This window comes from Furipterus horrens, unplaced genomic scaffold (assembly GCF_987537825.1).
Source record: "Furipterus horrens unplaced genomic scaffold, mFurHor1.1.pri manual_scaffold_13, whole genome shotgun sequence".
Taxonomy (NCBI): domain Eukaryota; kingdom Metazoa; phylum Chordata; class Mammalia; order Chiroptera; family Furipteridae; genus Furipterus; species Furipterus horrens.
The window spans coordinates 1,609,978-1,635,498 of record NW_028327183.1 but is presented as its reverse complement, the minus strand read 5'-3'; the positions used below and the strand labels follow the sequence as shown (position 1 = coordinate 1,635,498).

Sequence of the window (25,521 nt, the reverse complement as noted above, 5' to 3'; positions counted from 1 at the left end):
ACCTGGGTTTGTATTGTTCCCGAGGAGAGAGGAGACCCACAGAAAACCCCGGGTCAGCGTGGCCTGAAGAGTGAGGTGCCGGGTTTTTATTTCTTACTCTGTGTCTCAGGCTCTGTGACAGGCTGGTTGCTGATGTGAGAATAAAACACGTGTGTAGACTCGGGCTCCGGGTCAGAGCCTGTGGTTCCCGCTGCGCACGGGCGGGCGGGCCGGGCAGGGCTGTGTGAGTCAGGCCTCCTGCGGCCCCAGTTCAGGGCACACACGCCCTCAGCCAGTCCCCCAGTCCGGCTGCTGGACCCTGAGCCCCATCAGCACGGGATCCATGACCCACTCAGACTGAAGCTGAGGCGCAGCTGCTCCCTGCAGTACCAGGAGCCCGGGGACTGCCAGGTTGCCCTCATTTCTGCAGATAGCTGGGCTCCTCCTCCCTCTGGGGCCAGGGATGGCCTGGTTGGGGGGAGATGCTCCCATGGGTGGGCAGGGGAGACTTCCTGGAGGAGGGGCTCTGGATCCAAGCAGCTGTGGGACTTGAACATGGTGGTCACACCAGGACTCAGGGCCATTGAGGAGGGGAGGTGGGAGGGCGTGGGCTCTGGCTTCCAGTCCCAAGCCCCCTTGGTGGGCAGGAGAGCTCTCCGCAGCTGCTGGAGAAGCGCTGATCCACGGGCCAGGATGTGGGATTTCGATGGACCCTCACCTGTCCTGCAGTCCGGGGGCTTTGATGTCATCTCTGTGCAGTGGAGCCATGAGACTGGATCAGGGTGTCCTGGAACCATCAGGGGACACATGACAACCACCAGGCCCTGGGCTGCCATCAGCCCCAGAGGTGGCCCAGGTGGCGTGTTCCCCTGAGACCCCAGCTGGTCCCTGTAATCTCTGAGGCTTGGAGACCACCGACTCCAGACGGTGTCTAACGTCCCTTCCAGCTCTGCCGCTTGGGCAGAGGGGTCAGATGGGGACGCTCAGGGTGGCATCTGGGTGCTGGGGAGACCGTCACGTGGCTTATCTCTCAGGCTCTGAAGAGTAAACAAGAATATCCCTCAAAGCGCCATAAATTAACAATAAAAAGCTCTCTTTCTGGACAACGGCGTTAGTTCTAATTTAGTTTGCATTTCTTAGCTATAATGCCTAATTAGGACATCTGTTAAATGTCTATAATATTAATTTAATCAAGGGGGTTCTAATAGAACTGTATTGGAATTGTCCATTTAATTAACCTCATGGGCCTTTAATGGATGTCTTAAATAGACATCATTAACAAGAGGGGTAGACAAATTTAAATTAAGAGTCAATAACATTCTTGGCAATTTTTCCTGAGCTGTGAAGGGCGAGCGTCGCTAAGGACACAGATGCAGAGACGGGCTGGAGTGAGGGAGCTGGCGTCCCCAGCGGGGTCCAACCACCCTGTGTCCTGGTCAGCTTTGCCCACAGACGATGCTGCACCGCAGTCCCCGAGTGCAGACCCGCCCCTTTGTACCCGGTGCCTTAGCCTGAGTTCCCGGGGGAGGCGCGGGGTGATGAGGAGGAAGGCAGAGGAGGACACAGGGCTGGGCCCCGAGATGGTCGCTGAATCCCAGCAGATGCGCCAAGGAGGTGGGGCCCGGCTGGGGCCGGCTGCCATGGGCCAGGGCAACGAGCTGCGACGGGACAAAACGCAAAGTTTGCTTTGCGTTGGGCCCCTCCCTTCCCCCCTCTGAAAAATAAATTTAAAAAAAAAGTCTATGAGGTGGAGATGTTTACATACATGTAATTTCTAAGAAGACACACATGCTCACAGGTGTGCATCACTCACGAAGCACTCGCTGGTCACCCCAGGAGGTCAGCGGTGGCACTGTCCCCACCCACAGATCGGGAAGTCCAGTCACAGAGAGGCCTGGAGAGTCCGGCTGCGTGGGCACGCCTCCGCCTGGTCCCCGTGGCTGCACTGGTGACGGACATTTGAGCCCTGTTTTTAGGACTGCCGTGCACGTCGCACATTTATTTTGGTGGCCGTGGGTCTTGGGTGGCTCCTCAGTGCGGCGTTTCCAGGCACAGGGCAGCGGCTGCTGAGCTCCGGCGGACGCGGCCCGTGGTTTCCCAGAGACGGCCCGTGTGCGCTCTCCGCAGCCCAGGAGCGGCCGCCACCGCCCCGGCTCCCGGCCTGTGAAGCACAAGGCGAGCCTCACTTGCTCCGGAGGCTACACTGACAGGCGGCACTCATTGCCCCGCCCTCAGCATGTTCCAAGGCCACTGCTTCCGTCCCCATTGTCCTCGTTTCCCCCTTTGGCCTGGTCACAGCACCGCGGGGAGACCCGGGACAGGAAGCCGGCACCGCGGTGCCCGCAAACATGCCAAGGATGCCCAGCCGTGGAATGACAAACAGGCAGACAGACACGTGGACAGGAATAAATATTGACACATGGAAGCAGGGCGTGGGGTGGGGCCGTGCCGCAGAATGGACGGAGCCCCTTGCAAACCTGAGCGCTCTGAAGTCCAAACAGCTCGAGAGAACCCCTTTTGAAATCACACTATGCACACACCTCAGGGTCTCCCCTGTAACGACCTTCGTCACCCCTGGAACAGAAACCTCCCCAAACGTCCCACCTCCCCGCCAGCGCAGTCCTGACAAAGGGCGCAGCGCGGAGAACCACCGGAAGCAACCAATCTGGGGGCAAGTTCAAGGTCTGCTAGTTATAAACAGGATGACTCTCTTTCCTTTATTTGTTTTTCCCCACTTTCCTTTTGTTTTCCAAATCCTGACCACCCTGAGCCCCCCCTTCACACAGTCTGGGAGGCAGCTTTTCCTCCGAAAGGGCTTCTTACCCAAGGAGCAAAAGAGCCTCGGGGAGACCTCACTTTTTCCACAGCCTGTGGCTTGGCTGACTCAGCTCCTGCCTGTCCCTAGTCACGAGTTTTTCCTTTCCTCGGAGGAGCATGGCCCTCCGCCCAGGTTTCCTCCAGCCACGCGGGTCCCTGTGCGGACGGCAGAGCAGCTGCAGGATCCAGCGTGGCTGCCTCCAGGGCCTTTCCTGGCGCTGCAAGCCCAGAGCTGGAAGCAAGGGCAGAAGAAGGGACGGAGGCCCGAGTGGGCCCCAGGTCAGCAGGGAGACAAGGCTGGTTGGGATCCCTCAGGGCCAACGGTCGCTCTCCAGCTTTTCAGAATCACAAAAAGGCCTCCTTTTCCTGGACACCGGCTCTGATCCAGGCAGAGCGGTGGGTGCCAGGGTGCTGTGCGGACCTCAGGGCTTTCCAGCTTCCTGACCAGGGCCACTCACCCAAGGCAGGACTGACCTGCCCCAAGGAGGCCCCTCCTGTGGGGGGGCGGGGGCTCTGGCACTGAGGCCGTCATGGAACATGGTCCTGAAGGCTCAGCTGAGAGTCCCCTCTAACCCCCCAGGTGACAAAAAATGTGTCCACTTGGGGTGGCATTTCCCAGAGTCTCAATGTCCCCAACTGACCTCTGCGGTGTAGCTCAGCCTCTGGGCTCACAGGGCCTGTTCCTCTGTGTGGTGTAGAGGCCTGGCGGTCTCATCAGGACTTTGGAATTCACATGGTCCTTCAACTGCAGGGACGTAAGCAGGAAAACTGAGATAGAGGGACATGCAGAGAGCAGTGGGGACTGTGGTGGCTGGGGGAAGACGCGCCCCATCTACAGGGGACAGCTCTGCTGGGAGTCTTGATTTCTACGAGATGCTGGCAACAACGCATTTTATGAAGAAAGGTTTAAATGCCTTTGTGAGGCTGTGGTTTCTGCTGGCTGCTGAGTAAATGCTGTCTGCCCCTGGCAATGAGGTAACAGCAGGGATGTGGTGGGGGTGGGGAGGTGTCACTGCTGGGGTGTGGGGCTCCAAGACCGCAGAGGGGGGTCTCCCACTCACCACCACCTCCACGGCTGCCTCTCCCTCCTGCCTCCCCCCTCGGCCCCACCCTGCCCCCTTGGCTCCCCTTCCTGCTGCGTCCCTTGCCTGCTCCTGGCCCCTCAGGCTCTGAAGTGACTGAGCTAGCCCTTCCTACTTGGTGGGACAAACCACCACCTGTACAACAGACAGGGCCTACGTGCTGAACGCAGGTCTCAGCTCTGGGGACGAAGGATGGATAGGATGGCTACGGTCCAGGTGGGCTCCCAGCCGAAGTGGGGGACACGAGCCAGGAGTTCGTAACAAGAGAGGAACAAGATCATTTCTGGGTGGGAGACATGCGTCACAAAACAATAAAACAGGGTGAGGTGATGGGTGGAGGCAGGGAACTCTCTGAGGAGGTGACAGTTTGAACTGACCCACAGCTGCCAAAAATGCAGCCATGGGAAGACCTGGGGGCAAGGGAAGGGCAGTCCCAGAGATGGGAACAGCGTCGCGGTTTGGAGGAACAGGAAGACGCCAGGGTGGGATGAAGTGCTGGGGGAGGCAGCGGGAGGCCGGGGCAGGCCTTGCGGGGTGGTGGGGCTTGGAGTTTGCATCCCAAGCGGCGCGAGAAGGGTGGGGGGCACTACCCGCCGCGGTGGTGGGACGGATGATGGGCGCGCGGAGTCCATTAAACTGGTCTCTCCTGTGTCTGTTTGACAGTTTCCACTATAAAAAGTTTAAAATAGATAAAACGCTGCTGGCTTTTATTATGATGATTAGCACCTGGGTTGCTGAGCGGGGCAGGGAGGCCCGCCAGAGGCAGCAAGGTCCCGCAGTCCCACCGCCGCCCGCCGCGTCCCCTGGCCCGCAGCCCCCGCAGCCAGGCCGGGGTCCAGGACCCATCTCCAGGCGGGACGAGAGCGGCCAGTGTGCCGAGTGCGGCGGCGCAAAGGGAACCTGCCACGGTTGTTTAGACCCGGGAACCTGCCCGGGAGCCTGCCAGCCAGCCGCCGGGCCCGCTGCGCGCGCGCGCCGCCCACGGGCATCTCTAGGGCACTCGGGCTCCAGGAGCCGGGCGCCCAGGCCCCGCCCCCACCCGCGCCCCGGGGCCGCGATTGGCGGAGCCGCCTCGAGGGGCGTGTCCGGGAGAGTTGGATCGCGCGCGGGGCGGTTCGGTTTGGGCAGTGGCAGGCGGGTGGGACGCAGCGCGGAGTGCGGGTGCGCTGGCCCCTAGGGGGCCGAGAAGGTAAGGGACCCCCGGGCGGGCTGGGGCGCGCGGAGCAGGCGGGCCCTCCGCCGGCCGCCCACCCTGCCCGCGCCGCTGGGCTCGGGCGGGACCGGCGCGCGGCCAGGGCGGGTCGGACTCCGGCTCGCAGCGGAGGCGCGGAGAAGGGCGCTTATTACTGGCCGGCGGGGCTGGAGGCGGCTGCAGTGGCTCCGGGGGGAGCGGCTGGGGACAGGCAAGCGGGCACCGGGCAGAGGCAGGGTCCGCGGGGCGCGCGACGTGCGAGCGGAGGAGCGTCCGGAGGCGCCCGTGGGCCGCTGGGATCTCAGCGCGCCCGGAGTCGGGGATGGTTCGCGGGGCCTCATTCCTCGGTCCCAGTCTGCGGGGTCTGGAGAAGTGCGTTGGGACAGCCGCCCCTGGGGGTGGCCACGCTTTGCCGGCGGCCTTGGCCAGCCTGGCCTCTCTTGTCGGAACCGCTGGGTCCTGAAACAGTTGAGTTTGGGACTTTTGGGGGGAGTTGTCAAAGGGAACAGGGCCAGGCTGCCGGGTCGCAGAAGTAACCGACGCGGGCCCAGACTGGCTGTTCCTTCCCAGCCCGGTATCCCGGGCAAACCCTTCCCTTCCTCCCTGAGCTCGGCCAGAGCCAGCTGCGCAGGGGAGAGGTGTGAGCAGCCCTTCTCAGGTGGGGGCATGGTGGTACCCCTAAAACTCAGTCTGCACAAGCTCTTGTGCCGCCACAGGAAAGAGGAGGGGGCTCACTGCTCCGATCGTTCCTGCCGCATAATTTCCACTTAGAGTTGAGGTGTTCTTGGTGCATAATTTCCACTCGGATCTACTCAGGCCAAGAGATGACTGACTTGGGCCTGTGTCCCTGCACACGTCAGCCCTCGGGGCTGCCAAGGCGTGCAGGTGGCCCAGCTGAGCTAAGGGACCTGCCCAGGCTGCCCTGAGGGGAGGGGCGTGGAGATCAGGCGTTTGGCTGGGGGGAGGGGGGAGAGCGGGTGAAGGGGCTGCCTCCTGGATTTCTGATTCTGTCTTTGGCCAAGGGCAGCTCAGGGCTTCTGGTCAGTCAGCTGGGACCATGGGCAGGGACTTTGAGGATGGAAGGGTGACTTCCCCAAGGGGGCTTCTGGGAGGGCTAAGTGTGCTCCCACCTGTGCTGTGCTGTGCTTGCCTGGTGAGCTACAGGCTCTCAGCTGGTGGCGCTTCTGGTTTGTTTCTCATATTCCTACTCTTTTCACGTCAGAGAGCCTTCCCCGGGGGCACAGGGCTGGACGGGGCTGAGAGGCAGCTCCTCTGCGGGGAGAGAGCCCTTCCCCCCACGCACTTGGAGAAAAACTCAAATCCTCACCGTGGTTAGGGGCCTGCCACCCTGGCCTCCGCCAGCCCATTGGACCTAACCTGTCCCTCCTTCCTCTGCAGCCTCCCAGGGTCAGGCTCTGAGCTGTTCCCTAGGCCTGGAACACTCTTCGCTGTGGCCTTGGCATGGCTGGCTCCTGCATAGCATCCAGGTTGGTGCCGGGTCACTATGTCACCGGGTCTTGCCTGACCAACCCAACCCCCACCCCCGCCCTGCCCAGCACATCAGCCTTCTTCATGGCATTCCACTCGCCCTCAGAGATTACCTGCCTGATGCACTTGCTAGTAAACTCCTCCTGCCAGGAACCCTGTTACTGACTGACCTTGTCCCTAGGTCCCTGCTGAAACTCAGGGTGGAGCACAGTAGGGCAGTGCCTGGCACACAGTAGGACTCCAGGAGCTGTTTGGAAGGTAGAATCGGGCAGGTATGGAGGCAGCATGGGCCTGGCTGGAGCTGGAGGGGCAGATGATAATTCAGCCCGCCCCAGTCGGGAGCTAGTCCTGACCCCCTCCCTCTGTGACCCTGGCCAGGTACCGCTCTCTCTGATCAGCGGTGTCCCCTGACGGATGGCGGGACCTGAGCTCCCTTCATCTCCTACTTTCCAGGCTCCCAGGATAGGGTCCCAGACATGTCTCTGGAACCCCAAAGGCTGCGTGTGAGTGGAGGAGAGGAGCGAGCGGTTCCGTCAGCACACAGCCTGGTGTCAGGTGTGTCCCTGGGGTAGGAGCATCCTCAGGCAGTGGACAGCGTGTGGGACCGCAGACGAGCCGGCAGCAGGCTTCTGCCGAGGGCCCAACAGGAAGCACAGTTGGCTTTGCCGGGCAGTCCCTGGCGCTTGCGGTTGCGTGTCAGCGGTGGCACCGAGAAAAGCCAGCGGTGGCCAGACTTGCTGGAGGTCACGTGTGACACCTCAGCTGCCACTCGGAGCCCAGCTACCCTCGTGGTGTGGCCCCTTTGGCCCAGCTCCGGTGGCAGGATCACGTGGTTCAGGGGGGCGAGCCCAGGGGCCTGCAGCAAAGAGTGGGGCCATTCATGTCTCCACTCCCAGATGCTGGCCTTGGGGAGTCAGCGCCCTGGGACCACATTGGGGTCCCAGACTGGCCCCAAGAGTTGTGGGGTGACTCAGCTCTGTCCTCCCCTGAGCTGAGGGAGGGAGAAGATTCCCTTCTCTGGTGAGAACAGTGGAAAAGAGGCTTCTGCATCTGCTGCAGGAGGTGGGCGGGGGGTGGGGGGGGCAGCTGTATTTACCGAGAAAAACCTCAGGTCAAGTCAGCCAGGGTGTGAACTTATGGTCATGTTGGGGGTTGGGGGGCAGGTATCAAGGGAGCCACTGAGGAAGTTGTCTGCCCAGCCCCTCACCCATCCTGGGACCCACTATGGGCCCGTGGAGCAGAGGGGCGCAGGCCCTGGACACCCCAATCAGTGCCTGAGTTCAGCTGGGAGTCCAGACCTCTTTCATCACCAACAGGGATGCCCTCCACCCTTCCTGAGCCACATTCTGCCACCTGCAGCTGAACAGGGGCCACCAAGGCCTGGAGGAAGTCTGTAAATCACTGACTGGGGGCCAAGGAGCATGGGGGTCTCATGTGGGCTGGCCTGGTTGCCCCTCTGGGGATGGGGAGAGGGTGTTGAAGGCCATACCCCTGCCCGGAAGGCTCTCCTCCCGGGTGTGCATCTCCCCTCTGTCCCTCTGTCCCTCCCCCCTCCCCCTGTCATCCTCTCAGAGATGCATCCGGCAAGCTGGCCACCAGAGCTCCTGACCCCCTGGGGCTTGGGGGCTGCCTAGTCCCGCTCTTCTCAGTCCTGAGTCTGCCCTCCACAGCTGCAGAGCTGGGCCTCAGCCTCTGACCGCAGCCTGGGGTCCCCGTGCAGGTCTGCCAGGCCCCTAACCCACAGGGTGCAGGGGGACAAAAGTGGCCATCCTCCCTCAGGGCGCCTGGCTTGTGAGGTGGCCCCAGCCCCCCCACCAGTGGCCATGCCAGGCCTGCAGGGTGTCCCCACTCCCAGCAGCAGGGCTCAGAGCTCTTGGCACGGACATTGTCCTGTGAGGCTTTTTTTTTTTTTAAAGATTTTATTTATTTTCAGAGAGAGGAGAAAGGAAAGAGAAACACTGATACGCGAGAGATACATTGGTTGCCTCTCACATGCCCCCCGACTGGGGATCCGGCCCACAACCCAGGCATGCGCCCTGTTTGGGAACTGAGCTATCAACCTTACGGTCTGCAGGCCGGTGCTCAGTCCCCTGAGCCGCACCAGGCAGGGCTCTGAGGCTTCTTTGTGAGACTTTCCATTTAGAAGAGAAAGAACAGGCGGCCCGTGTTCCCACCTCCCGGAACCAGGTGGTGGGGCGCTTCACGTTTGAGGCTGCCTTTTATAAATACGACACTGGAGGAGGAGTCCGGCTTGCACCCCCCTCTGGGATCCACGCAGGTCACCTCCCCAGGCCACTTTCTCCTGGCTTTGATCGGTGCCATCAACCAGCTGAACCTTTGGAAGCCCGCCGCCGTTCGGAAGTGCGGTTTTCCCGCCGCTGTGAAACAGGCCCCCGGAATGGATGCTTTTTGTCCCGCAGACCTGAAGGCCCTGACAGTCCCTTCATTAAGAGCTGGCCTTCCTCCCTGCCCCACCCCCGCCCCGGAGACCTGCCTTCTAAGCTCTGCTTTATGAATCTGACTGCCTCAGAGACCTCCTACTGGGGGGACCATACAGTATTTCTCTTTTTCTGGTGGCTTATTTCACGGAGTGTAATATCTCCAAGGTCCATGCACGCTGCAGCCTGCGCGAGGGTTTCCTTCCGTTCTGTGGCTGAGTGACAGTCCCCTGTGCAGATGGAGCGCATTCCGCCGCCCGGGCACCAAGGGCCCCTCAGCTTCCTTCTCTCGGCTCTTGTGGACGATGCTCTGTGAGGCCCCACTTTTAGTTCTTTGGGAGTGGGATTGCTGGATCCTACGAGAGTTGGGTTTCTCTTTCTTTCTTTTTTCCTTTTTGAGGAACCTCCACGCTGTTTTCCAGAGCGGCTGTTGCAAGTTAATCCCCAGCAACAGTGCGCGAGGGTTCCCACCTCCCCACGCCCCTGCCAGGACTAGTCATTTCCTGCTTCTGGGAGTAGCACCCCCGCCGCAGGGGCGGGGTTCCGCCCTCGCCACCTCCATTCACGGGTAGGGGTCTCCAGCCCTTTTTAAATGTCACCGTTTCTCCACCCGTGGCGCCCACGCACGGGGCTGCTTCCCTCCCAGCATCCGGTACCCTGTGGTCCTCGCGCGCCCACGCAGGCTGGGCGCAGCAGTGACAGCAGGCGCGACTCCGCTCTGTGAGTGGCCCCTCTGTCTCGCCCTCTGCCCACCCCAGGGTCCCAGCACTTAGCCCAAGGGTCCTGCGGTGGCCTCTGGAATGCTGCCAGATTGTCCACGGCAGGGACCCGTGACGGGTCCTGGCAGCACGCAGCCGGGGTCAGCAACCAAAACGGAGTAGCCGGTAGGCACGGTGGCGTGGGCGGCACTGCTCAGGGGGCCACATGGTCTGGGGGAGGCAAGGGCTGTGGCTGGGGCTGGGTCCCCGCCTGTGCAGTCACCCGCCCTGCACGGCCCGCTCCCCTCAGGGGGCCTGGCTGACCCAGAAGCCCTGCGCGTGGGATGCGCTGGCAGGCTGCGGTGCGCCTGTGCATGAGGGGCGGTGGCTCTCACCCACGCCCCCTGACAGGCCACAGCTGAGTCACGCACAGCAGGCCCTTGGGAGCTTTGGAAGGGTCACAACGGGCCACTTATGAAGCACCTACTGTGTGCCTGGCCCTGCTCCAAGGGCCGGGGCTACCGCAGTGACCAAGAATAGGCTCCTGCTCTCCCGGAGTTGAGATCTGAGTGAGGGAGACCAAACGCACAAATAAGCAGGGGCAGACGAGGCCACACCTGACGATAAAATGGTGTGACGTCCTAGGAGCGATCGGCAGACTTCTGTGAAGGGCCAGGCAGTAAATGCCATGGGCTGGTGGCCCTGTGGCCTCTGCTGCCACCCCCAGCTCTGCGCCGCAGCACGGAAGTGGCCGCAGGCCGTTGCACATACATGTGCATGCTGTGTTCCGGTGAAACTTCATCTCCGAAAGCAGGCTGCAGGCGAGGTTCGCCCCCTGGCCATTGCGTGCGCATTGGCCCCACGTGTGGGGCGGCTGCCTGATGCCCTCCAAGCGGGACAGGAGAACTGAGCCTGGTTCTGGGACAGAGCGCAGCCCGATGCAGGCGCGGCAGGTGGCACTGGGCTGTGGATCCCATGGGGAGGCCGTGGCAGGACGCCAGCCGACTTGGGCTGGATGTGAGACGGAGATCGTGGCGCTCGCGTGGGTGGACGTTGGGGGCACGGGAAACAGGAGAGTCAAGGCTGAGTCCTGGGTTTGGGGCTTGGACAGCCGGGTGGATGGTGGTTCCATTCACGGAAAAGAACCGCCAGACACACTGAGTGTCGGGTGAGCAGGTGGCAGAGCACATCAGCAGGCGACATCCATGCCTGCAGCCCAGGGTGGGAGCCAGGACTGGGGAGGCGGCCGCAGTCGGGTGGTCTTCAGAGCTGGGTCAGGGCGCGTGTGTGTGGTCACGGCAGGCAGGCCTGGGTGAGGTCCGGGGCCCCCAGCACCTCACGCTTGACCGAGGAGGACAGCGTGGGCTTCATCCTTGTGGGCAAAGGCGTGACAGTGCCGTGTCCCAGGCACAAGCTCCGGGCCCCCGACTTCCTAGCAGCGCCCGAGTTGCCCTCCTGTCCAGGGGCTTCTCCCCACTGGGCCTGGAGTGACACCTCCGTGCGGTGTGCGGTGCTTGGTGGGGAGGAAGCAGCTGGCCCGTGGTGTGTCAGGCAACGGTGGTCGCTGCTGGGCTCTCGGGCTGAGTGAGGGCTGTAGGGTCTGGGAGGGTTCGGCCCAGAGGATGGTGCGGGCACCCTATTGCCTGGTACGTCCACCTGGGACAGGCCACCGTGCAGGGGGAGTTAATGCTCCTGGGAGCCCCTGATGGGAGTTGGGGCTCAGCATCCTTTTCCCTTGGGTGGACAGCGTTGGGGTGAGTTCTACCCCACCTTCCAAGGCTCCCCAGGGGTTGTTCCTGCCGCCCACAGTGACCTTGTACTGTTACATGTCTTTGCTGCTGCCCTCCGTCCCTGGCTGGCTCCACACCCCCCCCCCCTGGGGACACCCCCACCTCCAGGAGCTCCTTGGCCGGGTGAACTGGGGGCGGGCAGGGTGGTGTGGCCCCGGCGTCGGGCTGACGCCTGTGTGCGCCCCCCCACCCCCAGCCGCAGAAGATGGTGGAGCACCTGGCCAACACCGAGCTCAACAGCCAGCGCATCGCGGAGGTGGAGAGCTGCTTCGGGGCGTCGGGGCAGCCGCTGGCGCTGCCGGGCCGCGTGCTGCTGGGCGAGGGCGTGCTGACCAAGGAGTGCCGCAAGAAGGCCAAGCCGCGCGTCTTCTTCCTGTTCAGCGACATCCTGGTCTACGGCAGCATCGTGCTCAGCAAGCGCAAGTACCGCAGCCAGCACATCATCCCGCTGGAGGAGGTGACGCTGGAGCCGCTGCCGGAGACGCTGCAGGCCCAGAACCGCTGGATGATCCGGACGGCCAAGAAGTCCTTCGTGGTGTCGGCCGCCTCCGCCACCGAGCGCCAGGAGTGGATCAGCCACATCGAGGAGTGCGTGCGGCGGCAGCTGCTGGCCACGGGCCGCCCGCCCAGCACGGAGCACGCGGCGCCCTGGGTCCCGGACAAGGCCACGGACATCTGCATGCGCTGCACGCAGACGCGCTTCTCCGCGCTCACGCGGCGCCACCACTGCCGCCAGTGCGGCTTCGTCGTCTGCGCCGAGTGCTCCCGCGCGCGCTTCCTGCTGCCGCGCCTGTCGCCCAAGCCGCTGCGCGTCTGCAACCTCTGCTACCGCGCGCTGGCCGCCCAGAAGCGCAGGGAGGAGGAGGAGGAGGGGGGCCAGCGCACGGGGTCCCCCGCCAGGGCCGGCTGCGGAGCGTCCAGCGGGGACGAAGACGACTCGGACGAGGACAAGGAGGGCAGCGGGGATGGCGACTGGCCGGGCCACGTGAGGTTCTACGACTCAGGCGTCTCCTGGTCCTCATTCCACAGCTGACCCCCCGCCGCGCCCTGGGGGGTGCCACTCCTCGGCTCCGCCTCCTCCTCTCACAGCCTGGGACGGGTTCCCGCAGCTCGCCGGCGCCCCGCCCCCACAGGTGGCCCGTGCGCAGGACTCGCTCTCACCCCCTGCACCCCCAGCGCCTCTTCTGCACGTGGGCATCTTTCTGTTTCCACCCCAGGTAACGATCTTCCCGTTTAGCCAGCACAAAACAGGGCTCTTGGGAACAGAGGCCTCTGCTCAGGCCTGTGAGCTGCGGCTCCCTGAGCTGGCGCCACCCAGGCACCTTTAGGGACCGGGGGGAAGTCAGGCCCGGAGTGAGGCCCTCTCTTCTCTGAGGCCTTCAACCGCAGGCAAGGACACCCCCAGGGCACACCGTGGCTTCGAGCACCCTGCTGATGCCTGCCTGCCCAGTCAGCTATGCCCGCGGGCTCGCCCAGAGCCAGCAAGCGACGGCCACACGCTGGGCGCCCACAGGCTCGGGCTGCGGCCTGCCGAGGCCTCTCGCCCCGCCTCACCTCTCTCCAGGCGTCCAGGGGGCCGAGGCCTCTCTCAGGCCTCCCCTCTCCCTGTGGCTGGGAAAGCAGCGTTTTCTGTTAGGACTCTTTAATTTAAAGTAACAGAACCCTTATCCAGACTGACTTAATAATAAAAAGAAAGTTTGTTGACTGTTGAGGTTGAAAAATCCAGGCACCCTTCAGACGCCGCTTGCTCAGAGGCTGACAGCAGGCTGGGCTGGATGTCAACACCTGTCCACCAGGCCAGGTGCTCCTGGGGACGCGGGCAGCACGGGGCTCAGGCATGCGCCACAGCGTGACCATGCCCCCCACCCCGCACCTGTCACCTGGCCGCGAGTTCTCTGAGCAGGTGGGCAGTGAGTGAAGGGAGGGAGGAGCTGTGTGCCCAGCCATGCTGGGGCCCGGGGCCGGCGCCGCGAGTGTGTTGAGGCTGGGGCTGCTCACAGCTGGCCAGAGTCGTAGGCCCTGGACGACAGTCTCCGGCGTTCGCCTCTGCAGTCTGCCCGTCCCCTGGCTGGCCTTGGCAGAGCAGGGGTCACTGCCCATGGGAAGGAGTGACTTCGGGTCAGGTCTGGTTCTAGGGGCGGCAAGTCTCCAGCCTGCTGTTGACAGGGAGCGGGCCCCCGGGTGGGGGAGGGGCAGAGGTTGGGGGGTGAGGAGTGAGGCCCACAGGCCTGCCTCAGGCCTTCTGCAGGGGCAGAGGTGCCTCCAGGAATGACTGGCTGTTTACCAGCCTTGGCCACCCTGGGCCACGCAAACTGGTCCAGGCGGTTCTGCCTGAGCAGAGGGCTCGAGGGGACAGATCGCGGGGTGAGGGGCCACTTCCTCAAGAGAGATAGGGTGCCCTCCCAGAACCGAGGCCCAGCGGCCGCTCCCTTCACCCCAGGGATGGAGCTGGTCACTGGGCTCTTGGTCACAGCCCCTTGCCCAGCAGAGGGCAGCGGAGAGGACCGCCCGTGGCCAGTCCGGGCACTGCCAGCCTTTCCTGCCGATGCCTGCCAGGGGGCACAAGCACAGGACCCCGCGGGCTGCCTCGTCCTCAGCCTGGGACCCTGGGCCCTGCTCCCCTCTTCCCCACCAAGGCTGCTGCTTCCCTAGGCCCCGGGTGTCAGGAAGGACCCCAGGGCTCCAGGAGCCGACCTTGCAGGATGCTGTGCCAGGTGCTAGGGACACAGCTGGGGGTGAGGTGCCCATGGTCCCCGCTCTGCAGGAGCTGACAGCCCAGTGGGAGTCAGGGGCACGGAGCGCGGGCGTTGGCCCTGGCGCGTGCTCTGGTGGTGGCGCTGACGGTGGCGTGGGGTGGGGTGAGGCAGCACTCTACAGGGGACATGGCCTCCCAGACAGAGCACAGGACCTGAGGAGGGGCACCGTGTGTTCAGGGGCAGGGCCGCTGCCCGGCAGGCCAGCCGCGGGCCTTCTGCACAGAACCCGTCCGCGCAGGGGTCTGGCCACGGGACCTTCCCCACGGCACTGTCTGCCCTGCTGGGAAGAGCTTGTGCTGACGGCTGTGTGCAGGGCCCCAGGCAGGGGTGGCGGATCCAAGCCTGCTGCCCTCTGCCGCACTCACAGGGCTGCCTCGGCTCTTCTGGGAAATGTCCGATGCTGGCCAAGGGGCACCAGGAAGCAGGGCCTCAGCCAACGGCACAGACAGAGGTGGGGGCCAGGAGGGGGAGGCGCGGCCCAGGAGAGTCCTCTGACTCCTCACAGTGGGGCTTGCTGCCCTGCAGAGACCTCAGCAGCAGCTCGGGTCAGGGCTCAGGCCAGGCCCTGCTTCCCCTGACCCCCGCCTGTGTGTCCTCGGAGGGGCTGCTTCCAGGCCCTGTCCTCCCAGCAGTGCCGCTCTGCAGCTGCCCTGAGCCAAGGCCTCCACGCTGCTCCAGCCCCTGGAGGCCAGGTGTCCTCAGACTGGGTCCCTGCCTCTGCCCTCTGCAGATGTCCCCTGCCCCAGCAGGAAGCTGGAGGCCTGGCCATGTGGCTGGGTCCGCTGGCCGGAGTCCAGCCCCTCACACCCGCCTGGGGATCAGCACACAAGGCCTGGCAAGGACACGAGAGCCAACTGCCTGCCAGCCGGGTGCCCCGTCCACACCCAGGCCGCTTCCCGCCCCACTAGCCAGGGCCTGTGCATCCCTGCAGAGGCTGTGAGCCCCCGGGGTGGGGAGCAGCTTTGCCCGTGCAGGGGGAGGTACAGATGGGCAAGGGCAGGGTCTGAGGACCAGGCCCACGCCCCTGAGGGGCACTGCCCCCCCCCCCAATCACCTGAAGCGCCCTTGCTGGAATCAGCCCAGACAAGGTGCCCCAGGTGGGAAGGGGAGTCACAGAGGGGACCTCAGGGCATCTGGGGACTGACTGACAGGCAGGCCTGGCAGGGCGCAGTATTCCTGCAGAACTCAGAGAGTGTGGGGGGAGAGGAGCAGTGCCCCCCACCCTGTGATTTGTGGCTGTTGGGTGGTAGATGCCGTTCTCTTCAATAGGGCCCGACTGCGTGGGCGCGGGACCATCCTGGCACTGTCTGGTGGTGGCTAGGAGCCAGGCAAGGCATAACCAAAGAAAAGCAAATCAGACCCGGCCTTGGTAACCACCCGCCGAAAAAGAAAGCTAAGACACTTTCCTCCTCCTTCCGGGCCAGGATGCACAGAGCGGCCTGAGCCCTGGGAGATGGAGGGACAGTCCCGCCCTCGGGAGGGCGTCCTCACCCAGTATAACTACAGCCCAAAATCCTGCTACTTCCTAACCCAGAATTTCCCTCAGAGGGATGGATCCTAAAGACCATCCATCATAATAAGCCAACTACAGCAGAGCAGTAACACAAAAACGTTCACGGGCGGCCGGATAGGAACGCCCTTCAAAGGCGAGCGCAACAATGTTTCAGCTCCGCGCGCAACAATGTTTCAGCCGCGCGCAACAATGTTTCAGCCGCGCGCCTACGACAACTCAGTTACGTCACCAGCGGGACCCGTGAAAGGCCCCAGCGAGGCCGGAACGGCTCGGATGCGAACACGCTGCACATACGCACGCACGGCATTGAAGGATTTGCACGAAATCGGCCAAGTTTGACCAGGGTGGTCTGAGCGCTGGAATCCGTAGCCGTTTTTATTTTATTCCACTCCTCTGGGTTTATCTAAGTTTTCAGCAGTGACGTTGACAATAAAAGGAAATGAATCCCTTTCGAAGGCTTTTTGAAAACAGTGACTGCAGAACACGGCTCAGAGGGGCTGCGTGGGCGGAGGGCCACGGGCGCGGGTGGGGGCGGGAGAAGCCCTTTCACGTCTGTGCCTGACTTTGTGCCGGGCTGGTGTGGACTCGTCAGAAATAAATAAGTGAAGGTTTTTTACCAGGAAACGCTGGAATACAAACACTGACAGCGCAGGGCTGAGCGGGCCTCTGACGGAGGAGCAAGGAGAGGGCCTTCAGCCCGAGGGAGTGGGGACCCGAGGTCCGGGCGGCTCTCGGGCCCCAAGTCCACTGTGAGTGACCCCAGGACCCCGCCAGTCAAGGGGACTCGCGCAAGTCCAGCCACGTGCAGCCCAGACGGGTCAGGCGTGGGGTCACTTCCTCCCTGGGCTTTCCCAGAGGGAAGGACGGGCCGGCCGCAGGAGGGGCTGCAGTGGCCGTGGCTGCGGGACCTCTGGGCTGGACCCTGGGACCCCTGAGACCAGGACAGTATGACCTGCGTATGAGTAACTCGCGGTCACCTTCTCTGAGTTAGGAGGGCCATCTCAGGGGCCACCCTGCCCATCCCCCGGCAGCACAGACATGATCAAGGCAGCGGTCAATCGGGGAGTGCGGCCCGGGCCAGGTGAGGCGGCTGCAGGGCCCTTTCTCTCTGAGATGCGGGCGGGACCCTCCTCAGCATCGCAGGTTCTAATCCACCGCCCAGTGTACTTTACACACACACAGATGCCGGCCCAACCCGCCTGGGCAGGAGGGTCCCCTGCACACCCTCAGGGAAGCAGCCAGGAAAAGCGGTTGTCAGGGTGCGTCAGGAGCCCCCTTTCACACTTAAAGGCCACCCGACCGTGCCTTCCCGGTTGCCCCCTAACTTTGGGAGGGGACGACCCCCCATGTTAGAGACGCTGAACAGGAAGTGTGGGGGAGAGAGACTGTGCAGAAAATATGTCCTATCTGAGGACAGTGCCGTTGGGGGCCTAGAGGCAGGGAAACAGCATGTGGCACTTGAGGGGCAAACTTCCTAGAGACGGTTTGTGATCCGACCCAGGCAGGGCACCTTTTGTTGAATGCAGTTCACTTACAAAGCAGGACCCCGGTGGGACATCGGAGGGGAGGATATCCTTTCCCTCCCAGAGGCCACCTGGAGGGGGCTGGGGGGCACACTCAGGAGGTCACCATGGTTCCAGTGGGCTGGCTGCCAGGTCCCGAGCCCCTGAGCCCAGAGGGGCGCCCAGTCCTGAAACATCTGCCTCGGGCAGAAGTCACCCTCGAAGATGAGCAGCTGAACAAAGTGACCCTCCTCCCGGCTCCGTGTCAGGAGGGTGGGCTCAAAACGGGCCCCATGGGGCCACGCCCCACGACGTGGTCATCAGTCATTTCCAGAACACGGGCCGGCACCACCACCCACGGGAGGCTCTGGACCACTTCAGGTCACACAGGGTGGTGTGGGGCACCCCCGTTCCCGTGACCTCCTGGGAGACCCTGGGCCTGAGGGGCTACTCCCCGTACTGCACCTGGGCCCCCAGCTCCTTGGTGACGTAGCCGACCAGCATGGTGAGCACACGCTGCTGCAGAGCCTCACTGCCCATGACCAGCGCGGTCAGCTGCACGGCGTCCGTCCAGTCCACGTTCCTGACGATGACCATGAACTCACTGAATAGCTTCTGCTGCTCAGCTGGCGGCAGCTCCATCAGGATCTGAGGGACAGGCTTAAACTGGCCACTCGTCATCCAGGCCCCTAACAGCCCCCCGACAGCACCCCCTAGAAGACAAGGAAAGTTCAGTGACAGCTCGTCCTTGTCATGAAGAGTGAGGACATTCACGAGCGGTCACAGCCAGCTCAGCTCTGCGACGGTTCAGGTCACAGCCCGTGCTTGGGGCCCCTGTTCCTACTCCAGGGGAAGCAACGTCACCCTCCCTCCGAGGGACCGTGGGAAAAGCAGCCCACTTCATCCAATGGGAGAGCCGGTTCCCACGTGGAAGCAGGTGGTCAAAGCGGGGGAGGTGACGCTGTGGGCAGGAGCTGCTGCTTCTCCTGCGCCAAGTGTGTGACTTGGGAACGGGGACCCTCTCTGAGCAGCTCATGTGAACCAGCCAGACAGTACATGCTCCAAGTGGGTGCCCTCCTGAGGTGACCTGTGATGATGATGGGGGAAGGGGGCCCCCAAGGGATACCCTGAGGTCTTCAGACTGCAGGACACACCCCTGTGGCAGGGCGTCCTCCAGGTCCGAGAGACAGATGCCATTTCCCGAGGACCCTGAGTGTCTGAGACAGACACAGCAGCCTGTTTTCACGGGGATCCGGTCTGCACACAGAGGTCATTTCACAGCAGCGACCTCACTGGGACCCTCCTCACGCAGGACGCAGACTGCTCAGGGGTGTCTGTGGACCTGAGGCCTTTGTCCCGCACCCACCAGGACACCTGCCCCTGCGAGGCACCTGCACTTACCAATGGCTAGTCCTGGTGGGCCACCGACCAAGCCACCAACGAAGGCCACAGCACCAGTGACCAGGGCTCCCCTCCCTGAGTGTTTGACAGCCGCTTTCATTTCCTTCTTCTCCGAAATGGAGCACAGCAGCCTCATGACGTCTTGCACTGAGACGGGCATGGTGGCAGGTGTGGAGGAGCCTTTCAGGGGGGTTTCAAGAGAGTTAGAGTATTTCCTCCCAAAAGTTACCCATCCTAGACTTTTAAGAATGGATCCTCATTTCCGGAGAGCACCGCAGTTCCGCTGTGTGCAGGACAGACAGCACCCAGTCATGTGACAAGTTCTCTGTCACTGAGAAAGTGGGGCTGCAGTTGCTTAGTAAGCAAACAGAATCAGCAGAGCAGATGGCACCTGAATGCCGTCTGTCCTGGGACAGAGTAAGAAGTGACTGTGTTCATTACGAGTGAGGCGAAGCCGGGCAGAGTGCGGGAAGTCCCAGCTTGTGTTCTCTCGGGTGACAGGGCATCTGGGCTCAGGCCAAGCCAGGGAGGGGGAAACCCAGGGCTTGACCACTGTGCTGGCCTCACTCCCGCCTTGCCCACCCTGGGACCCCCAGCAGGTGTCAGGTTCCTGCCTGGGAGGTGGATTAGCCGCCCGCAGGCTGGGGTCTGCAGGGGTAAGGAGATCGGACGCACGCGCCGGGAGAGCGGGGACCCTGCAGGCCCTCAGACATGGTGGCCCTAGGTCAGCGCCCTGCTACTAATCCACACCCCGGCCTCCAAAGCCACCCTGTGGACAGGCCACCCACTGCTACTCACAGGACAGGGTGAGGCTGCAAGGTGACAACCAGAGAGTAAACGAAACCGAACATTCCAAGGACTGGCCTACCTGTGGATGGAATCGACCTTTGGAACAAGGAAGTCAGAATGACTCTCTGGGGTAGGAGACTGTTTACTGCCATCCCAGCTGCTGGGAAGCCGGGGGCTGACTTCCAGGAAACCACAAGCCTTGGGAGGGCTGGCCAGGCAGGCTCTGCCCGGGGTCGTGGGGTTGGAGTGCCCCCACCTGGCCGGGCTGGGAAGTAAAATCACAGAGGAGCCTCTTCCTGCCTCAGCTGGAGCCAAGGCTGGGACACATCCCTTTCCAGCCCCTCCGCCCTTCATTCATGGCTGACCCTTGCACAGTCTCTCAGGGAACCCCTGGGGACATTAGGGGCCAGCACTCTTGCTCAATGTCTCTTGGTTGGACGAGGGTGCTTTTTAAACAAAGATAATCCAGCCCAGCTCTAACGTGCAAGGATCCTCCCGGTCCTGGGAGAGAACAGTGAGTTTTTAGACCTGCTCTGTGGACCTTCCTTATCTGCACACTCAGGTCTCAGGACTCCCTGCGGTCCCGGAGCGGCGGGGCAGAGGGGGCGGACCCTGGACTCAGTGCCTGTCCCCGCTCTGATGCGCAGGTGTCCTGGTTCTCCCAAACAGCCCCTGGCGTGCAGGTCCCTCTGCTCCCCAGCGATGACCATGGGCAGACAGAGCACGTGCCCCGCCTCCTCCCCGGAAGGGGGTCCCTTCAGATCTCTAGGGGTAAGACTTGTCGACACACAAATGTCACAATAATAGGATGGCACGTGGCAGAAGCCTCCCTGGATGGGGGAAGAGGGCATAACTGACTTCCTCTGGGAAGCGAAGCAAACGAAATGACCTGCCACCTTCTTCCTAAAGAACTATTTGTGAGTGACAAGAAACCTGGCATTATGAACCGGACTGAAGACGAGGGGACTCCACTGTTTAAACCCTGCTGAGAATCAGGGTCAGTGCGTCATGGTATCTGCAGCAGGAGACGGCCTTCCTGCTTTGCATGGAACTGGCCCTCCCGTCTGTGAACAGCCCTGCCCTCGTCTCTGAGCAGAACACCCTTCCAGGCCCCCTGCGCCCCCGCCGCCGCCCTGCGGGCTCCCAGAACACCGGCTGCCGCCACTCTGAAAGGCCGCCTGAGGCTCAGAGCCGCCGGTGTCTCAGACCCAGGAGAGGCCTCGGGCCGCCGAGATGCCGTCTCTCTAGAAACATCTGAAGGCCCAGCCACACCGGCCTGCACGGCCCTGCCGGCGCTCCTGCCTCCTGCCCACCTGGCAGGTCACCTCGCCCCTCTAAAAGTGTCTTTTCAAAGGCTAAGGGAGCCCCCCCCAAAGCTCATTTCCCCTCCTAAGTGGTGGCCTGCCCTCCCCGCCCCCCTCGGCACAGCGGCACCTGCGGTCCCCGCCCCCGGGCGCGGCCAGGTGCGCTCGCTTCCCAGGAGTCCCGCTGGGGCTCGCCTGGCCGGCAGGTCGCTGCCCTGCACGGACGCGCGCGGGCTACCGCGGGGGGACACGCACAGGTGGGTGACTGCCGGAGGGGCCCCCGGCCCCGCCCCAACACGCGCAGGTGTGTGACTGCCGGACGCACAGGTGAGTGGAGGGTGAGGGCCCACGCACGGCAGCCAGGCTGCTGCGGGGGTGGCGGTGCGGGCCCCAGGTGAGCGGGGCGCCGCGGGCAGGGCAGGGCCCGCCGCCGGGTCCCACCCACTCCCGCTTCCGCTTCCTCCGGGCCCACCCGCGCTCCGCGCTCCACGTCTTCATCCGGGAAGGAGTGAGCCGCCGGGTCCGCCCGCGCCCGCGCCCGCGCTCACCTGCCGGAGGCCGCCCGCCGCTGCGCCGCCCGCGGTCCCCCGGGGACACTGGGGCCGCCCGCCGCCCGCCGCCCGCCGGAGAGTCACCCGGTCCCGGCGGCGCCCTGAGCGTCGGCCCCGCCCCCCCGCCTTCCGGCTCCGCGCGGGGACCTTCCGGGTCGTCACCGAGCGGGACCCAGCGGAACCGGGGCCTCGGGGCGTCGCCAGTGCGCTCCGGCTCCTGGCCGCCCGCCTCGCCGGAGGATCGGGACAGGGCGCGCGCCCCGCCGACCGGCCCCGAGTGGCGTTTGGATCTATCCGGTCACCCAAGGCCACCCCCCCCCCCCCACGGAGCCCCTGTCTCCCTCTGGTCCCGTGGACGCTCCGGCCTGGGGCCCACTCCTCCCTTAGCCCCACGCCAGGGAGCGCAGGGCTGGGAAGTGAGGGGCTCATCTAGTGTTTGGTGACGGTACAGGCCAGAGGCCAAGGGCACCCCTCCCCCAGCGGGACAGGGCCTCTGGCTTTGGGGGGATGGGGGGACCAAGTGCAGGCTTTCCTTCTAGGGTTCCAGGACGGAGCTGATGTCGGGGCCTGAGGACTGTGGGGTAACGCTAACCAGGAGTGGCCGTGCTCCTGCCCAACAACGCGTCTCTAGGGACGTATCCCCGTCGTCCGGGTCGCCTGACGGCGCATATACATGTATGTAGTTTTTAACCACTTGGCTCTATATTTAGTGTATGCAAGCCGATTCATCTTGGGACGGGTGCGCACCTGGGGACTCATCACCGCTGTCCAGCCTTAGACACACCTGTCCCCGCCGCAAGCGTCCGCCTGCCCCTTTGTGTTGTTACCGAGTGTGTGCGTGGGAAGGACACAGAGGTTTACCCGCTGGGTCGGCTTGAGTTCACCGAGCAGTAGCGTCGCTGCAGGCGGGGTGCTGTGCGATCTGCGAGCTGATGCTGGGGCTCTTGGCTGTCACTTGTTCCTTGTTTCCCTTGTCCCCTGGTGACGAGGCCCAAACCCTCCCCCGGGCCCTGCTGCACTGGGACAGCCCTGCCCGTTGCCCTGCCATCCAGGGCGTGCCGCCCCCTCCCCTGGTGTCCCAGGCTTGGGGATGGGAGAGGCTGCTTCTCAGCCGAGGCGAAGGTGCAGGAGGAGGGACAGAGCCGCCCAGGTGGGCCTCTGGAGGAGGCTGGCTGTGAGAAGCCACACAGACCTTCCGCCCGTCGGGTCTGAAGTCACCAAGTGCGCCCCACGTTGAAGCTTGAAGCGCAACCATGCAGTGCCTGGCACCACGCCCCCCAAGTGGAGGTGGGGTCTCCTGGGCGGGGTTCCCGGACGGGGCGCCCTGTGGGGTCCCCAGCACACAGCCAGTGCTGCCGTCACACTCACAGGGCTAAGGAGGCTCTGCTGGGTCTCTCTGTGCCTCGGGCTACCCCTTTGGGAAATGACCATCCTCGCTGGTGTGTCCTAGGGCTGCTCTGAAGACAGGAGGTGACCGGCAGAAATTGAAATGACTCCTGTTCATGTCATCAGGCATGAACATGACCAGCGGCTGTGAAGTCCCACACATGAGCCTCGCGTGCCCAGGGGACCAGGAACCCAGCGCCCCTCATCCCTCACAGCGCACTGCATTCCCGATGGGCCCAGCACCCCGAGTGCTGGGGTGTGCTCACAGAGGCGGCCGCAGCCAGAACTCAGTCGGGTCCTCTGAGGCCAGCAGCCCCGCCCCCCCCGCCCCCCCCCCCCCCCCGATTTCCCAGAGACCGAGTGAGCCAGCTCCTGCCTGATGCTGCTCTTCAGAGGACACACACCCAGACCCGGGCTGGGCGAGCGTACGCATAGGCCAGTGCACACACATGCACACACACACACACACACCCACACACAGCCTCCTAACAAGAGCACACGAGCAAACATCATTTTGAAACCTGGAATGTGATGGCCACTGTTCTTTTCATTTTAAGTCACCTCTAAGGAGGAACCGTGCAGGGATTCCCGGAACCATGACCTAGTCTGGCAGCCGGGCACCCACAGAGCCGGGGTTTGGGGTCAGGAGAGGCTCCTAGCCCATGCACTGAGCCCAGGACACCCTTCCAAAGGGCCTCTGAGCCCATCATATCCCAAGGCGGAGGAGGCCCCCCTCGTCCCCAGTCACCCCCCCCCACACACACACATGCCATTTCTTTCATCTGCCATGTGCTCAGCACTCCTTGGGGCACATAGCAGGGGTGTTAGTTTGCTGGCGCCCCATAACAGGGTACCCAAACGGGGCGCATAAAGCAGCTTGACATCCTGCAGCTCTGGAGACTGGATGTCCCAGGCGTCGGTGGGGCCTGTCGGGAGAGCCCTGACCTGCCTCTCCCAACGCCTGGGGGTCGGCCCTCCTGGGCTTGCAGCTGGTGTCAGCCTCGTCATTGTGTCCTGAGGGTCTGTGTCTGGGCCCAAAGGCCCCTCTTTTTACAAGGACATAGTCACATGGCAATAAGGGCCCCCCACGGCCTCCCCTCAAACACATCTGCAAAGACCCGCCTTCCAACTAATGTCACAAGGTCACAAGCACCTGGGGTCAGGGCTTCATTGTGGCTTCTGGGACCACACGCTTCTACCCGTGACCCAGGGACCCCAGGTGCCGCTTGCGGGGATGAACATCTGAGCGGCCTTGCGGGGCGCTGGGTGCAGGGGACCGGCCACCGCCTGTCTCCCATCTGCGGAGAGCAGTTCTGAAACGGGTGTTGAGGGACAAGGTGGCTTTGAATGATTAATTTCCCTCCTTCCTTGGTGTTTACGTCCACCAAATATTTGCAGACGGTTCTCATGTCCCTTTAGGCGTCACTTAGCCCCACGCTGCGTGTTTGCTGGGCTGGGGCGGGGGGCAGCCTCCTCGTTGACATTATACATCGTTTCCTCTTGGCCGCCTGCGGGGCTGCCGAGCATCCTCCCGGTCCCCGGGATGGGACATTCCGAGTCAGCAGTGGGGATGAGCGGTGGCTCGCAGGCCCTCGGGCCCCCGGCCCCTCTGTAATTTCCGTCCGTTTCCCCAAAGCCACATCTCTACGCAGGCCGTGAGATCGGTGTGTTCTCTGCACGTGCGGCGTCCAGACCGGCCCTGGCCCCTGCCGCCCCACAGACAGGCCTCGGAGTCGCCAACCGCAGCGCGGGGGCCAGTCCTAGGCCTCCGCAGCCTGGCCCCGGGCGAGGACCCAGCGAGGAAGAGGGAGGGGAGCGCCCCTGGGGCCCTCAGGGCAGGTGCGCTGCACCCTCGTGCCAGCGACTGGGACTGGGCTTCCCCCGGGTGCCAGGCCGGCCGTCCGGAAAGCTAGACGTTCTAAGCTCGACTGTAGAGAAGGAGCCTGATAGACCTGAGATCCACCCTAAGTCCGTTTGCCGGGAGAACATAGTGACACCTGCTTCAAAACCTGCTGTTAGATTCGCGCGCCGTGACCCCTCACTTATGGCGGGTGTTACGTTCTGGACGCCCCGCGATAGGTGAAGATCCGCCGAGGAGGAACCTTACCTTTATTTTAGTATTGACTGTACCGTGCCGCAAAATCCCGCGATAGAGCAAAAAATCCGCGATAAATGATTAAATATAATATTTTTTAAAACCCCACAATACAGTGAGGCTGCGATAAGGGGGCCGCGATGTAGAGAGGGGCCGCTGTGTTCCAAATGAAGTGTGGGGCTCAGAGTGGGGCGGGCCCCGGAGCCAGGCGGCAGGTGGCCCCGAGGGTCCCGCGAGGCCAGGCTGCTATAAAACTGTTTTTAAAAAAGGAAAAAACCCACCTTGCCTTCTATTTCGGGTCTTGCTGACGAGCTCCCTGCACCTAGAAGACTTATTTCCAGTCTGAGAAGAATGATTTTCTGTGGTTCTGTTGAACATGTAATTCTCATGCAAGTATTTCTATAATTATCCTGTTTCCGTCATAACACTTTCTGGAACAATGGGACTTTTATTGTATTGCCATATCAGTATAATAGATGTTTTATTACAGAAAATTATGGGAGCGTCACTTTTATGATTCTGAAGTTTTTATTTCAAATTGCTCATAGGCTGGAAATTCTTTCTTCCAAGTAGTTATTAGTTTAACGCCACTTTGGGGTTTTGGTGGGGTTTTTTGAGGGGTGTTGTTGAACTTTGGTCTGAGATTTTGCTCAATGACAGTGTTGCCTTTGCTTCATACATCCTGTGGTGGAGCCATCCCTCTCCGTGTGTGTTCACGTGTTACTAGCATGTGGTGCAAG

General features: G+C 63.0%; 2 protein-coding genes and 1 long non-coding RNA gene across 6 annotated transcripts; 2 read left to right on the top strand and 1 right to left on the bottom strand.

The window, feature by feature from the left end:
- Positions 1-3,670: 3,670 nt before the first annotated feature.
- On the top strand, positions 3,671-12,531 carry PLEKHF1 (pleckstrin homology and FYVE domain containing 1). 4 transcript variants are annotated; one of them, XM_090259803.1, is made up of 3 exons: positions 5,008-5,067; positions 7,012-7,113; positions 11,681-12,531. In XM_090259803.1, the coding sequence occupies exon 3, from the start codon at positions 11,690-11,692 to the stop codon at positions 12,515-12,517; it is 828 nt and encodes a 275-aa protein (XP_090115929.1). In that variant the 5' UTR covers positions 5,008-5,067; positions 7,012-7,113; positions 11,681-11,689; the 3' UTR covers positions 12,518-12,531. The 4 variants fall into 4 exon arrangements, with proteins under 4 accessions (XP_090115927.1, XP_090115929.1, XP_090115928.1 ...); XM_090259804.1 differs by having other exon boundaries at positions 5,018-5,067; positions 6,469-7,113; XM_090259801.1 differs by lacking the exons at positions 5,008-5,067; positions 7,012-7,113 and adding an exon at positions 3,671-3,771.
- A 3,552-nt stretch (positions 12,532-16,083) lies between these two features.
- Positions 16,084-19,304, bottom strand: LOC149993904 (protein C19orf12 homolog). Its single transcript, XM_090260108.1, has 2 exons — positions 18,657-19,304; positions 16,084-17,968 (listed from the first exon to the last, which is right to left on the bottom strand). Exons 1-2 carry the CDS (start codon positions 18,814-18,816, stop codon positions 17,703-17,705), a joined length of 426 nt encoding a protein of 141 aa, XP_090116234.1. The 5' UTR covers positions 18,817-19,304; the 3' UTR covers positions 16,084-17,702.
- A 1,604-nt stretch (positions 19,305-20,908) lies between these two features.
- On the top strand, positions 20,909-24,967 carry LOC149993903 (uncharacterized). The gene is made up of 3 exons (XR_016507697.1): positions 20,909-21,006; positions 21,840-21,975; positions 24,323-24,967. It is a non-coding gene; the product is annotated as an uncharacterized LOC149993903 (long non-coding RNA).
- Positions 24,968-25,521: the final 554 nt, after the last annotated feature.

Coding starts and splice junctions, on each gene's coding strand:
- PLEKHF1 (XM_090259801.1), top strand. CDS start 3,748: ATGCTGTCTGCCCCTGGCAATGAG. Junction 3,772..11,680: donor TGTCTGCCCCTGGCAATGAG/GTAACAGCAGGG, acceptor CCCCACCCCCAG/CCGCAGAAGATGGTGGAGCA.
- LOC149993904 (XM_090260108.1), bottom strand. CDS start 18,816: ATGCCCGTCTCAGTGCAAGACGTCATGAGGCTGCTGTGCTCCATTTCG. Junction 17,969..18,656: donor CCCACCAGGACTAGCCATTG/GTAAGTGCAGGT, acceptor CTTGTCTTCTAG/GGGGTGCTGTCGGGGGGCTG.